This window comes from Oncorhynchus mykiss, chromosome 2 (assembly GCF_057628025.1).
Source record: "Oncorhynchus mykiss isolate SJ-2025 chromosome 2, ASM5762802v1, whole genome shotgun sequence".
In the NCBI taxonomy this organism is placed as follows: domain Eukaryota; kingdom Metazoa; phylum Chordata; class Actinopteri; order Salmoniformes; family Salmonidae; genus Oncorhynchus; species Oncorhynchus mykiss.
Genome location: NC_143023.1, coordinates 25,333,672 through 25,350,158, shown reverse-complemented (window position 1 = coordinate 25,350,158; position 16,487 = coordinate 25,333,672). Strand labels below are relative to the sequence as shown.

Below are 16,487 nucleotides of genomic sequence, written 5' to 3'. Positions count from 1 at the left end.
CTTTCTTTATTAAAGATTGACCATGGACACTTACCACGCCGCGTATTGGTCCTCAGATCCATCTCGCCTCTCCTCTTCAGATGAAGAGGAGGACGGCCGTGACAGAATCACCCACCAACCAAGGACCAAGCGGCGTGGTAGAAAACAGCGACGACAGCAGCAGCAGCAGCAGCAACAACAGCGGCCGGTATCACAGGACTCCTGGACATGGGAGGAGATACTGAACGGAGAGGGACCCTGGGCACAGGCTGGGGAATATCGCCGCCCCAAAGCAGAGCTGGAGGCAGCGAAAGCTGAGCGGCGGCGATATGAGGAGGCAGCACGGCAGTGCGACAGGTACGAGAGACAGCCCCAAAAAGTTTTTTTTGGGGGGGCACACGAGGGGTGGAGCTAAGCCAGGTAGCAGACCTGCGCTCACTCCTCGTGCTTATTATAAGCAGCGCGATACTGGGCAGGCACCGTGTTATGCGGTTAAGCGCACGGTGTCGCCAGTACGTGGCCATAGCCTGGTGCGCTATAGGACAGCCCCCCGAGAGTGTCATGCGAGTGCGGGCATTGAGCCAGGGCGTATGGTGCCTGCTCAGCGGGTCTGGTCGCCGGTACGCAGTTTTGGTCCAGGGTATCCTGCGCCGGCTCTGCGTGCTGTGTCTCCGGGGCACTGGGAGGGTGCAGTGCGTCCTCTGCCTGCGCTCCGCTCGTGCCGGGCGAATGTGGGAGTGGAGCCTAAGGGAGAGGTGCGTGTAGTAAGCACTAGATCTCCCGTGCTTACCCACAGCCCGGTTCAACCTGTGCCTGCACTCTGGAGGGTCCGGGCTAGAGTGGTTATCCAGCCTGGGGAGGTGGTGCCAAGGTTGCGCACCAGAGCTCCAGTGCTCCCCCACAGCCCGGTCCTTCAGGTGCCTCCTCCTAACCCCAAGCCTCCTGAAGGGCTCCCCAGCCTGGTGGTTCCTGTGGCAGCCCCACGCACCAGGCTGTCTCTCTGTCTCCTCCCTGCAGGTGGTCCTGTCTGTCCGGCGCCGCTGCCGGAGTCTCCCGCCTGTCCGGCGCCGCTGCCGGAGTCTCCCGCCTGTCCGGCGCCGCTGCCGGAGTCTCCCGCCTGTCCGGCGCCGCTGCCGGAGTCTCCCGCCTGTCCGGCGCCGCTGCCGGAGTCTCCCGCCTGTCCGGCGCCGCTGCCGGAGTCTCCCGCCTGTCCGGCGCCGCTGCCGGAGTCTCCCGCCTGTCCGGCGCCGCTGCCGGAGTCTCCCGCCTGTCCGGCGCCTCTGCCGGAGCCTCCCGCCTGTCCGGCGCCTCTGCCGGAGCCTCCCGCCTGTCCGGCGCCTCTGCCGGAGCCTCCCATCTGTCCGGCGCCTCTGCCGGAGCCTCCCGCCTGTCCGGCGCCTCTGCCGGAGCCTCCCGCCTGTCCGGCGCCTCTGCCGGAGCCTCCCGCCTGTCCGGCGCCGCTGCCGGAGCCTCCCGCCTGTCCGGCGCCGCTGCCGGAGCCTCCCGCCTGTCCGGCGCCGCTGCCGGAGCCTCCCGCCTGTCCGGCGCCGCTGCCGGAGCCTCCCGCCTGTCCGGCGCCGCTGCCGGAGCCTCCCGCCTGTCCGGCGCCGCTGCCTCCCGCCTGTCCGGCGCCGCTGCCTCCCGCCTGTCCGGCGCCGCTGCCGGAGCCTCCCGCCTGTCCCGAGCAGCTGCCCCACCTCTGTCCCGAGCAGCTGCCCCACCTCTGTCCCGAGCAGCTGCCCCACCTCTGTCTCGAGCAGCTGCCCCACCTCTGTCCCAAGCAGCTGCCCCACCTCTGTCCCGAGCAGCTGCCCCACCTCTGTCCCGAGCAGCTGCCCCACCTCTGTCCCGAGCAGCTGCCCCACCTCTGTCCCGAGCTGCCCCTCTGTCCAGTGGGGTCATTGAGAAGGGTGGCCATGGTGAGAAAGCTACGGAGGCGGACAATAAGGCGGACTAAGACAATGGTGAAGTGGGGTCCGCGTCCCGCGCCAGAGCCGCCACCGTGGACAGACGCCCACCCAGACCCTCCCCTATAGGTCAAGGTTTTGCGGCCGGAGTCCGCACCTTTGGGGGGGGGGGGGTACTGTCACGTTCTGACCTTTATTTCCGTTGTTTTGTATTTATTTAGTATGGTCAGGGCGTGAGTTGGGTGGGCAGTCTGTTTGTTTTTCTATGTTTTGGGGCATTTCTATGTTTTCGGCCTAGTATGGTTCTCAATCAGAGGCAGGTGTCAGTAGTTGTCTCTGATTGAGAATCATACTTAGGTAGCCTGGGTTGCACTGTTTGTTTGTGGGTGATTGTCTATGTTGATGGCTTGTTTCAGCACAGTCCATATGATTAGCTTCACGGTTGTTATTTTGTTTACTGGTTTTGTATAGTGTTCAGTGTTCACTACTTTCTTTATTAAAGATTGACCATGGACACTTACCACGCCGCGTATTGGTCCTCAGATCCATCTCGCCTCTCCTCTTCAGATGAAGAGGAGGACGGCCGTGACAATTAGAATAATCGTTCTTTTTCCGTGATTCCAACAGTTCACCCATGTTGCTCTAAATCGCAACTCAAATTGCAGCATTTGGTTAAAAATAAGGCCTAGGTTGTTTTCCCATATCGTGCAACCCTACGTGGCAGTATGGAAATTATCTCAAATAATTTTTGGTTGAATTGAACAGTATAAAACAATCAGAATGGAGAAAGACCCATTGAAATCACTTATGTCTGTGTTGCCACTCTAGGGTCACACTACACATAAAGGAAGTTAATAGATTTTATTATTCAAAAACATGAAATACCATCATACTGTCCTTTTTTTTTTGTATACCGTGATATGATATGATATTTTGGCCATAATGCCCAGCCCTACTGTCAGGGGTGTCAGTTTCACATCAATGTATTTGGATCTCATTAAGAGAAACCCATTCAGCTGACTGGATATAATCACATCAAGAGCATCACTGACTGGGAGGTTGTTGCAGCTTTGGGTGATGTCATACAGAACAGACAGTTCTATTAAATCATAGGTAGAATACTAAAGGAGAACACAATCAATCAACTGTATGGGTAAAGGTACCTGTTCTGTACTACACTCTCAGAAGGAGTTCTGTAACAAGACACACTCCAAACAACGCAAACACTTCTCTCTGCTGGCCACTTTAACTATACATTCATGTACATACTACTTTAATTGGGCCGACCAACCAGTGCTCCCGCACATTGGCTAACCGGGCTATCTGCACTAACCCTAGCTCCATAACCCTATCCCTTAATGTAATTCTAACCCTAAACCCCCTGGAAATAGCATTTGACCTTGTGGGGACTAACAAAATGTTTTGTTTGTTTACTATTCTTGTGGGGACTTCTGGTCTCCACAATAATAGTTAAACACTTTCATGCACGCACTCATGCATGCACGCACACAGGAGGACAAGCCACTTTCTCTGTTAATCTACTGTCTATCTACTCTGCTCCTCACTGGATACAAATATAGCTATTATACCCTCCATTTTACAGTTAACACATACTGGAGTGTCTCCGGCTCTTGACACACAAGAGCACTGAAGAGTGGCACATTGGCAAACAGTTCAATATGCCATGCTGCCTCCATCTTGATTTTGATTGCTGATTCTAATGATTGGTCCGGGTCTGTGTCTCTGATTGTGCCTCAAATGGCACCCTTAGGGACCCTGGTCAAGAGTAGTGCTCCACATAGCGCATAGGGGGCCATTTGGAACATAGCCTCTGCTTCCACACAGTCAGGTTGTTTTCCTTTCAGCTGCCAGGTCATTAGAGCTCCTCCAATACTCTGTCTGTCCTCCCACTAGGGAAAGACTGGTTCTGGTTCCTCTCTCCCTCTCTCCCGCTCCATCTGTCCTCCCACCAGGGAGAGCATTGTGGCTAACGCTAGCTGCTGGCTCTTTGGGTAACATGCATACAGTACGTCTGTCTCCGTCTCTGTCTATTTAGTTATGTCGGTCTCTAACTCTACCTTCTAGTCCAGTTTGGAGAGATACTTCAAAGAGAAAATTCTTTCACAAAGGCTACATGGTGACATAGTGAGAACACATGTTCTGGCCTGTCGTACAACTGGAACTCTTCTGCATCCCAAATTACAACCTATTCCCTTTATAGTGCACTATTTTTGACTAGGGCCCATAGGGCTCTGATCAAAAGTAGTGTACTATATGGGGAATAGGGTGCCATTTTGGACATAGCATATGTGTACAGATTAAGAGGTGGAAGCAGGTTTTTTCCCCTGACACCCCTCTCTGGGAATAATCCTCTATTATTAATACATGCATTTCAATGAGGCAGGCGGTCGGTCGTCAACAGGATAAATACATTACTTATGGAAATCCTTAGTGACAATATTAGGTATGAAGTGTTACATAACCCACGATGCCTGAACTCACCCCCCCCCCCTTCTCATAGGACTCCTCTACACAACACCCCCTTTTCACACCATCCCTCCCATCCTCCATGACCCCATTCACTCCATCACTCTCCCTACCTTCTCCTCGTCCTCAACACACCTCTACACAGAGCCACAGGAAAACATTCTGAGCTACTCTAACAGTGTGTGTAACTCCTAAACGTTGTAGTTCATTGGAGTAATTTAAGCAAGCCTACAGGACACTGCTCCTATCTAACCGTGTGTGTGGGCATCACTCCTCAGCAGTGACACTATAAAAACTGTAGGATTCTATGACATATTAGTGATGCTCAGGACAGTGCTGTTTACTGTAGTAATATAGTCATGATAATGAGCAGCAGTCTTACCTTCACGTTGTCTGGATGCAGTCCTCCTGGGTGCCTGTCCATGTACTGGCACAGGTCTGTGTGCTGTCAGGGAGAAAGAGAGGACCGTTAGATTACAATATGTCTAAATAAAGACACATAAAAATCATAAAAACAGATGCATTGCAATTAACCAAAAATAAGTCAATATGAAAAAGGAAGTAAAAATACATTTGTACAAATGTATTCATGCTGTTCCGTATTTGATGATATTCATTTGAAGTGTAAAAGCAGCAGAGAGAGGTTCTTGGCAGTGAGAATATTGGCTTTTTGTTTATTGTGTTGCTAGTCTTGAATGTACCTTGGTTGGAATGTGAGCTTGGTTTGATGATGGAAAAATCAGCTAATGGAAAAAAGTTATTGGCTTTCATAGCTTTCCCCTTGCTATTCAAGGCAACTCTGACCTACTGTCATCCGTCCATGATAAAATATCAGTAAGGCGCCAGGCTGGAGACACAACCTCAATCATTGAATTGCAGCAGACGTCACTTGCAACATTTATTTTCTTCCCCAGTCTGTCTCCTCCGTCTGCGGATGAATGATATCCGGTCTATATTAACAGAATGATCCACAGAGGGTACCTTTGGTACAAATCCCTTAATGTGATTGTGTGGAGGGATGAGATAGGGAGTGACACTGTCTGTATGTCTTTAGGTGCTATATGTAAGCAGAGTCGTCTGTCTGTCTAGAGAAAAGATGAATTACCGTGATCTGCACTTCAGTGATTTATTCTGCCAGCAGACCCGTGGCACACACACACACACACACGGACACACACACACCACAGCTCGTGGGGCTGGGTGATATTTACGTACCCCCGCTGCTCCTCACACCGCCAGATATGAATGTGTTCCCTTTCATGAATAATTCAACCAGACGCTCAAACAAGCTTCAGCCATGCCTGTCCACCTTACTCAAAACCTGCCCTCCCTCCCTCCCTCCCTCCCTGTCTTTCCCTCTCTCCATTTCTTCTCTCTCCCTCTCTCTACCTCTCTCTCTCTCGGTCCCGCTCGCTCCCTGTCAATTGTCATTACCTGCTAAATGAGGAGAATGAATTGATTTGGCTTGGTGTGGAGCCTTCTGTATATGAAAGAGTCTGGAATTACAGGTCTGAACACAGCAGAATAGAACAGCATGAAACTGTCTGAGCTGCAAATAAAAAACTGTCTCCACACCAACGACAACACACAGATCCACAGTGTTGCATTACCCATTCTGTCAAATATACGCTATTCACTCTGTCTGTTCAACATTCACAGTGAGAGAAGGGTGTTCTGTCATAATAAAGACAGATCCTTGTCAACCGTCAGCCGTGTCCACTTACAGACAGCATCTACTTGATGAATATATATACTTTAAATTGGTTAGCTCTTATATTTGCACATGGAGCAGAGAAACAGCACTGAAAGCCCTCCAGGTAATCAAAATGTACACTTTAAGGCCAGAGAGCATCCTCATTAGAATCCCTACAACCAGCTACAGACTGCCCAGAGCCTGGTTCTGTCATCTCTCAGAGGATCTGGTCAGAATGTATTACCAGGAGCAGATGTTCCCACTGACCCTGCTGAACCATGCTGTTTCTGACCAACAGGGGTCCACACACTAGACTAGCGTACATACCGTACGATATCCGAGCTGGCTCTTGATCTGATGCACCAGGCCACATAGCACACAGCACGGATGAAAACAAACATGGAACGGGACTATTTAGAAAGATAACTAAGGATATTCTGAGAGACGGCTGGGTCTTGTTTTGCATGTCTACGTCAGAGGTTGAGCTTATACCCTGGGGCGGCAGAGTAGCCTAGTGGTTAGAGCGTTGGACTAGTAACCGGAAGGTTGCAAGTTCAAATCCCTGAGCTGAAAAATCTGTCCCTGAACAGGCAGGTAACCCACTAGGCCGTCATTGAAAATAAGAATTTGTTCTTAACTGACTAGTTAAATAAATGTAAATATATGGTCTATTGGAGTAATGCTGAGCAGAGACTTTACTACTCCTAGAGATTGGTATTCTGGCTGGTTTGAATTTATCAGTGGATGTTATGCATTTATGTCAGCAGTAACAACAGGCCACACTACTCTACAGCAGAGAGAGGGAACTCCTGCTGCTATTGCTGTCCACAGCAAGTGCGTGTGTACAGTATGTGTGCTATGAAAACCTACAGAGAAAGAAACCCTCAATTAAAATGTTCCCCCATGATGCCAGGGCTGGGTTCAAAGCTGGGCACTCGTGGTTAGGCCACCATTCTATGGCACTCGGATCACTGTTTCTGTTCAAAGCCTGGAGGAAAATGTCCCAGGCTTGGGTTCTGTTTTTAACAAGACAAAACATTACTAAACATTCAACCATCTTATAAACAAAGAATATGCGTGTAAAACTAGCCAGAGCTCATGTCTCTTTGGACTGGGATTAAATAAGTCAATGTCAATAACTGAAGAGTGAGAAGTCAAATGAATAAAAACCATAAAACAAGTTAGTTATTCTATTTCTAGAATGAAACTGTGGCTTTTTGAATTTCATCTGAAAATACATTTTACACAAATCAAATATCTTGATCCTCTACTGCTGACTCACATATCCAGTTGGCTCAAATACCTGTTCTGAGCTAGCCCTGTAACCTGATGTACTACAGTACCCATGATGCTCTGTGCAACATATCCAGATGGCTCTCTGACACTCACCACATACTCAAAGACCAGAGTCAGGGTTTCCTTGGTGTGGATGATGTCATGGAGCAGCACGATGTTGGAGTGCTTTAGACCTTTCAGAAGAGACGCTAGGAAAACACAGGATACAGTATTATTATCATGATGAAGCAGTTACAGGCTAAACTACCATCAGTATTACCATTTATTTACAATATGATAAAGAAAATAATAGAATAAAGCCCAATATAAAATAATAGAAGAATATAGCCTAATATAATAGAATAGAACATAGTCTAATAGAATATAATATAGCCAAATATAATATAATATAGCCTAATATAGCCTGCCCTTAACCAACACAAAAACATCCTATGGCGTTCTGCATTAGCATCGAACAGCCCCCGTGATATGCAGCTGTTCAGGGAAGCTAGAAACCATTATACATAGGCAGTTAGAAAAGCCAAGGCTAGCTTTTTCAAGCAGAAATTTGCTTCCTGCAACACTAACTCAAAAAAGTTCTGGGACACTGTAAAGTCCATGGAGAATAAGAACACCTCCTCCCAGCTGCCCACTGCACTGAAGATAGGAAACACTGTCACCACTGATAAATCCACCATAATTGAGAATTTCAATATGCATTTTTCTACGGCTGGCCATGCTTTCCACCTGGCTACTCCTACCCCGGTCAACAGCACTGCACCCCCCGCAACAACTCGCCCAAGCCTTCCCCATTTCTCCTTCTCCCAAATCTGCTCAGCTGATGTTCTGAATGAGCTGCAAAATCTGGACCCCTACAAATCAGCCGGGCTAGACAATCTGGACCCTTTCTTTCTAAAATTATCTGCCGAAATTGTTGCCACCCCTATTACTAGCCTGTTCAACCTCTCTTTCGTGTCGTCTGAGATTCCCAAAGATTGGAAAGCAGCTGCGGTCATCCCCCTCTTCAAAGGGGGTGACACTCTTGACCCAAACTGCTACAGACCTATATCTATCATACCATGCCTTTCTAAGGTCTTCGAAAGCTAAGTCAACAAACAAACTACCGACCATTTCGAATCTCACCATACCTTCTCTGCTATGCAATCTGGTTTCAGAGCTGGTCATGGGTGCACCTCAGCCACGCTCAAGGTCCTAAATGATATCTTAACCGCCATCGATAAGAAACATTACTGTGCAGCCGTATTCATTGATCTGGCCAAGGATTTCGACTCTGTCAATCACCACATCCTCATCGGCAGACTCGACAGCCTTGGTTTCTCAAATGATTGCCTCGCCTGGTTCACCAACTACTTCTCTGATAGAGTTCAGTGTGTCAAATCGGAGGGTCTGCTGTCCGGACCTCTGGCAGTCTCTATGGGGGTGCCACAGGGTTCAATTCTTGGACCAACTCTCTTCTCTGTATACATCAATGAGGTCGCTCTTGCTGCTGGTGAGTCTCTGATCCACCTCTACGCAGACGACACCATTCTGTATACTTCTGGCCCTTCTTTGGACACTGTGTTGACAACCCTCCAGGCAAGCTTCAATGCCATACAACTCTCCTTCCGTGGCCTCCAATTGCTCTTAAATACAAGTAAAACTAAATGCATGCTCTTCAACCGATCGCTACCTGTACCTACCCGCCTGTCCAACATTACTACTCTGGACGGCTCTGACTTAGAATACGTGGACAACTACAAATACTTAGGTGTCTGGTTAGATTGTAAACTCTCCTTCCAGACCCATATCAAACATCTCCAATCCAAAGTTAAATCTAGAATTGGCTTCCTATTTCGCAACAAAGCATCCTTCACTCATGCTGCCAAACATACCCTTGTAAAACTGACCAGCCTACCAATCCTCGACTTTGGCGATGTCATTTACAAAATAGCCTCCAATACCCTACTCAACAAATTGGATGCAGTCTATCACAGTGCAATCCGTTTTGTCACCAAAGCCCCATATACTACCCACCATTGCGACCTGTACGCTCTCGTTGGCTGGCCCTCGCTTCATACTCGTCGCCAAACCCACTTCTCTATGTCATCTACAAGACCCTGCTAGGTAAAGTCCCCCCTTATCTCAGCTCGCTGGTCACCATTGCATCTCCCACCTGTAGCACACGCTCCAGCAGGTATATCTCTCTAGTCACCCCCAAAACCAATTCTTTCTTTGGCCGCCTCTCCTTCCAGTTCTCTGCTGTCAATGACTGGAACGAACTACAAAAATCTCTGAAACTGGAAACACTTATCTCCCTCACTAGCTTTAAGCACCAACTGTCAGAGCAGCTCACAGATTACTGCACCTGTACATAGCCCACCTATAATTTAGCCCAAACAACTACCTCTTTCCCTACTGTATTTAATTTATTTATTTATTTTGCTCCTTTGCACCCCATTATTTTAATTTCTACTTTGCACATTCTCCCATTGCAAATCTACCATTCCAGTGTTTTACTTGCTGTTTTTGTATTTACTTTGCCACCATGGCCTTTTTTGCCTTTACCTCCCTTATCTCACCTCATTTGCTCACATCGTATATAGACTTGTTTATACTGTATTATTGACTGTATGTTTGTTTTACTCCATGTGTAACTCTGTGTCATTGTATGTGTCGAACTGCTTTGCTTTATCTTGGCCAGGTCGCAATTGTAAATGAGAACTTGTTCTCAACTTGCCTACCTGGTTAAATAAAGGTGAAATAAAAAAATTAAAAAAAATAGAATAGAATATAGCCTAATAGAATATAATATAGCCAAATATAAAAGAATAGAACATAGTCTAATAGAATATAATATAGTCTAATAGAATATAATATAGCCAAATATAATAGAATAGAACATAGTCTAATAGAATATAATATAGTCTAATATAATAGAATATAGTCTAATAGAATATAATATAGCCAAATAGAATATAATATAGCCAAATATAATAGAACATAGTCTAATAGAATATAATATAGTCTAATAGAATATAATATAGCCAAATATAATAGAACATAGTCTAATAGAATATAATATAGCCAAATATAATAGAATATAGCCTAATAGAATAGAATATAGCCTAATAGAATAGAATATAGCCTAATAGAATAGAATAAAGCCCAATATAAAATAATAGAATAGAATATAGCCTAAAATAATATAATATAATATAGCCTAATAGAATATAATATAATACAACCTAATAGAATAGAATAGAATAGAATATAGCCTAAAATAATATAATATAATATAGCCTAATAGAATATAATATAATACAACCTAATAGAATAGAATAGAATATAGCCTAAAATAATATAATATGATATAGCCTAATAGAATATAATATAATACAACCTAATAGAATAGAATAGAATAGAATATAGCCTAATTGAATAGAATACAACATAGCCTAATATAATAGAATATAATATAGCCTAATAGAATATAATAGAATATAGTGGATGGTAATAGTAATAGTCAATAGTACGATTTAGAATAGAATAGAACAGAAATGATTAGAAAATAATAGAATGGAATGAAATGGAACAGAAAATGTAATTATATAATAATTACTACCAGAGACATTTCAAATACATCTATGGCAATCATGAATCGACTGGAGTCAATGCGGTTATGGTGAAATAGTTATATAACTGGTTTCAGTTTGCCACCAACTTTTTGAGAGTAGAAACTTTGAGAGAGAGAGAGAGAGAGAGAGAGAGAGAGAGAGAGAGAGAGAGAGAGAGAGAGAGAGAGAGAGAGAGAGAGAGAGAGAGAGAGAGAGAGAGAGAGAGAGAGAGAGAGAGAGAGAGAGAGAGAGAGAGAGAGGAGAAAGCCAAAGCCTTGGGGAGGGACCATCACTTTATTTGGGAGGCAAAGCTCTGTGTCTATTATGTCAGCTTGCGGGCCGGGCGTGAACAGAGCAATTAGTGGTAATGGTCAGCGTCGCTCTAAACCCTCGATGGAGGAGCCGTGCTGCGCTGTTTCAACTGGCGGCTACGGAGGGAGGGAACACTTCACACAACGCCTTTTCATGTGTTTGAAAGATGTGATCTGAGGCACTACGGTTCCACCTCTCCTTCCACCCATTACAGAGGAGACACAATCACCACAGCTGGGCCAAACAAACAGTCAGAAATCTTATCTCGTTAAGAGCTAAACAACACAGGGAAAGGTTTCATTTAGAACAGAGAGCGGGAGCGGCATATTAAGTGTGTTTTTATTATGAGAAGCCTAAATGGGATTTTCAGACTGTTGCGAATGTGATTAATTTAGCAAACAGCAATTCTGTTTCAAGGGCACAGGGAGAGAGAGAACCTATGGCGTCCTGATCTGCAGAGCAGAGCACACAGCACAGAGCCATTGTGCATTAACACTTAAAGCACTGAAACCCCTAAAGATCAAAGGCAATGCTCGTCTCACGCATATCTGTCCTAGTGGTATAGACACGAGGTACCTCAAAGGCTGCTGCACCAATTTAGGTAAAGATCTATACAGTCTATGCACCAGGCTCTCCCTACATCCCTCCTGACACACAGAGGCTGACTGTGTTGGTAATATTATTGTGTATGCCCATGCACACACACACGTATGCCTAGATACATGCACGGATGCGCACACGTATGCAAGCACGCATGCACTCACGCACTCATACACAACCACACACCTGGGTCCTCTCTCAGGGTTGTAGGTATTGCTTTCAACACTGCAATGTAATTCTGTCCACGTTTCCACTCTGGGAGCATCTCGGCCCAGTAATCGCTGAATTAGTTAAATTTCAAAGTGCTTTTCTGATCCGCTCACCGGGGGAGAGAAGGATGGGGAGGAAGGGAGGGAGGCTGGGGCGGGATGATGCAATGTGAAGAGGGGCTGGTGCATGGCTCTCAGCTCCGTTCATCAGCCCAGGATCCCACAGATCAAACAGCCAGACTCTTTTTCTCATCTAAATGAAGCAAGGCTCCAGCCCAGCCAGGCTCAGCTCTGCCTGTGGAGGTGAGTCTGCCACATATTTCTCACACCCACCCTCACATTCAGGAAACTCCAAGCCTTCTAGCCACTCAGCTCCAGTTAGCCAGAACACCAAGGACTGCTAGCTGACCTTCACACAACTTGACCTGCTGTGACACACGGCCAGGGACCAGGAGAAAGCACCCCAGCGCCAAGAACATCCCTCTGAAGTGATTTAGCCCAGCGCCATGATGGAACGCTATGCAGACGAATAAGGTAGACATGGCCCATGGCATGGGTTTTTGGTTTTCATAAGGCTGAAACTCAGTCAGATCCTTATCTAACTAACACCAGAGGCAGTTTAATAAATTGGGCTGTGCTTGTTAAGGCTTCAGATTTGGCTTTTCTAGATGAACATTTTTTTGTTAGAGACGTTAGCTCCCCTCTCTCTGACAACCCTCTGAACTAACAGTCACCATTACACAAACATCCAAGTCCACTTAACCCAAGTACCTAGAATAACAACACTTAACGTTATCTTCAAACTCTTCAAGTCCAATTAAAGTGAACTCTACAGTATTTAGACTGTACATGAGCCTAATCCTAATGTAACCCTTCAGGGTGTGACAGAGACCAACCTTCTCTGATGGCGGTGAACGGTGTCCCCTCCTCCTCCTGTAGACGAATCACTTTCAGGGCTACCAGCTTGCCGTTCACCCTGGCAACAAGAAGATAAGACACCCCAACAAGTTACACTTCATCCCATGAAAAAAGGACTCAATAATGAGGCAGAAAGTGAATGGAGAGAATGGTAGATTTCTGTAAGTCAATGAAATGCAATTTAGGAGCACTGAGGTGAGACTTAGTAGAAGACCAGAAGATTAAATAAAATGAACCTCACCAATCAAATCCATTGTAGTGAAGAAAAACACATACAAAGTAACTTCATTACAGTGAGAAATTGCCTCAATACATTTCAATCCATTTACGGCTATGACATTTTCATTTGCTACATTTTAATTATCAGAACCTGGGGAATTTTACAGCTATGCACAAACAGGAAAAAAGGAAAATAACATAACAATAACTCTTAAACAATCGTTAAATAATTCCATTCCAAAGTGATTTAATAAAACACATTGTATTTCATGGTTGGGAAGTGCAGACTTGTTATTAGTGTAATATGGAAAATAAATGAATATGGAATATGGACAGTAATTGTTATTATCCTTAACCACTTTACTGCTTCATGATTACAAGCAGCTATGTGCATTTCAATTGGTCATATACAGTTATGTAGGAAATGCGGAAAATGCAGTGCAGTCAAAAACGTGATTTTCCTGTGTTTTATATACAGTGGGGCAAAAAAGTACTTAGTCAGCCACCAATTGTGAAAGTTCTCCTACTTAAAAAGATGAGAGAGGCCTGTAATTTTCATCATAGGTACACTTCAACTATGACAGACAAAATGAGAAGAAAAAAATCCAGAAAATCACATTGTAGGATTTTTAATGAATTGTTTTGCAAATGATGGTGGAAAATAAGTATTTGGGCAATAACAAAAGTTTATCTCAATACTTTGTTATATACCCTTTGTTGGCAATGACCGAGGTCAAACGTTTTCTGTAAGTCTTCACAAGGTTTTCACACACTGTTGCTGGTATTTTGGCCCATTCCTCCATGCAGATCTCCTCTAGAGCAGTGATGTTTTGGGGCTGTTACTGGGCAACACGGACTTTCAACTCCCTCCAAAGATTTTCTATGGGGTTGAGATCTGGAGACTGGCTAGGCCACTCCAGGACCTTGAAATGCTTCTTACGAAGCCACTCCTTCGTTGCCCGGGCGGTGTGTTTGGGATCATTGTCATGCTGAAAGACCCAGCCACGTTTCATCTTCAATGCCCTTGCTGATGGAAGGAGGTTTTCACTCAAAATCTCACGATACATGGCCCATTCATTCTTTCCTTTACACGGATCAGTCGTCCTGGTCCCTTTGCAGAAAAACAGCCCCAAAGCATGATGTTTCCACCCCCATGCTTCACAGTAGGTATGGTGTTCTTTGGATGCAACTCGGCATTCTTTGTCCTCCAAACACGACGAGTTGAGTTTTTACCAAAAAGTTATATTTTGGTTTCATCTGACCATATGACATTCTCCCAATCTTCTTCTGGGTCATCCAAATGCTCTCTAGCAAACTTCAGACGGGCCTGGACATGTACTGGCTTAAGCAGGGGGACACGTCTGGCACTGCAGGATTTGAGTCCCTGGTGGCGTAGTGTGTTACTGATGGTAGGCTTTGTTACTTTGGTCCCAGCTCTCTGCAGGTCATTCACTAGGTCCACCCGTGTGGTTCTGGGACTTTTGCTCACCGTTCTTGTGATCATTTTGACCCCACAGGGTGAGATCTTGCGTGGAGCCCCAGATCGAGGGAGATTATCAGTGGTCTTGTATGTCCTCCATTTCCTAATAATTGCTCCCACAGTTGATTTCTTCAAACCAAGCTGCTTACCTATTGCAGATTCAGTCTTCCCAGCCTGGTGCAGGTCTACAATTTAGTTTCTGGTGTCCTCTGACAGCTCTTTGGTCTTGGCCATAGTGGAGTTTGGAGTGTGACTGTTTGAGGTTGTGGACAGGTGTCTTTTATACTGATAACACGTTCAAACAGGTGCCATTAATACAGGTAACGAGTGGAGGACAGAGGAGCCTCTTAAAGAAGAAGTTACATGTCTGTGAGAGCCAGAAATATTGCTTGTTTGTAGGTGACCAAATACTTATTTTCCACCATAATTTGCAAATAAATTCATTAAAATTCCTACAATGTGATTTTCTGGGGAAAAAAAATCTCATTTTGTCTGTCATAGTTGAAGTGTACCTATGATGAAAATTACAGGCCTCTCTCATCTTTTTAAGTGGGAGAACTTGCACAATTGGTGGCTGACTAAATACTTTTTTGCCCCACTGTATATTTCCACACTTTAAGGTTGGAATAATACTGTGAAATTGAGAAAATTATTATAATGCCCTTTTAGTGTAAGAGCTGTTTGAAAAGACCACCTGAAGTTTCAGTGTTTTGGTGGGATGGAGTTTTGGCCTGCCTGGTGACATCACCAGACTGTAAATGTGTAAACCAATAAGAAAGAGAGTTCCAAACGTTTCCCTTTCCCACCCACACCCCTCCCAGACAAAAAAACAATTTAAAATAATCACATTAAGGTATTTAATTGCTACCCAAAAAAGATTTGATATTGAGATAATAACAGCTGCATTGGACCATTCCATTAACATTGTTTAGGCACTCACTTGCTTTTTCCTTTGTATACTGTAGCGTACGAGCCTTCTCCCAGCTTCTCAAGCTTCTCATAGGAATCAGCCTTTCCGAACTTGGGGCTTGTGGGCTGAAACAGAGAAAGATAATATAATTCAGGAAAAGAGACACCAATTTCGGTAGAGAGGGCTCAGTTTGGCTGTATTAAGTGAGAGAGCAGCCTTAGGGGCAATCTATATCTGTGTAGATGATGGAAGAGCCACAGCACTTGGAGCTTGGTTGATGTAACAGCATTGTTACCAAACAATAATGTTAACTCTAAGAAAGCTACTATACTGTACGTGCTATTTCACAAGGAGGGACATGGTACAGTAGATGTTATGGTTTGGGTCAAGAGGCCTAAAGACAACAACACCAGATTCACTCTGTAACACCAGACACTTGTGAACCTGCTGGCACACAGCCTGTAGAAAAATGGCACGGTCTGTTTCACTGGTTTCTACTCTGGATGATGGAAAGCTTTCAGTCATCCAGGAAATGGGTTGTGTAGGATTTCACACACAGTGACTCTGTAATAAAGGTCTGGAGGAAATATCACGGCTGCAGAAAGCAGGACCAAACACCATTGAAAGAAAAACAAATAGTAGTATGTGCTTTGTGAATCTCAGAAGATCTCAAGAGTATTGCTTTTAAGCCACTTCAGACCCCAATTCCACACTTCTCTAACTAATTTTCGTATTTTTAGAGTTCATTGGTAAGATAACAGTGATGAAGGTGTACGCTTTGCAGGTACAACCATTTTATTAAAGGAGTTTGGGCTGCATGGTATTGACAATCAACTGCTGAATGAAAATATGATGGGTCCTATCAATGTTTGAATGAAGATGGT

At 45.2% G+C, this 16,487-nt stretch overlaps 1 protein-coding gene across 3 annotated transcripts in view; it reads right to left on the bottom strand.

Moving 5' to 3' along the window:
* The window catches only part of cdk14 (cyclin-dependent kinase 14), a 200,833-nt gene that overhangs the window by 122,543 nt on the left and 61,803 nt on the right, over positions 1-16,487 (bottom strand). For all 3 annotated transcript variants that reach the window (XM_021626100.3, XM_021626109.3, XM_021626106.3), the window contains 4 exons: positions 15,634-15,728; positions 12,973-13,052; positions 7,456-7,550; positions 4,756-4,818 (listed from right to left, as the gene is read on the bottom strand). In XM_021626100.3, coding sequence (XP_021481775.1) covers positions 4,756-4,818; positions 7,456-7,550; positions 12,973-13,052; positions 15,634-15,728 — 333 coding nt within the window. The remainder of the gene's footprint in view (positions 1-4,755; positions 4,819-7,455; positions 7,551-12,972; positions 13,053-15,633; positions 15,729-16,487) is intronic.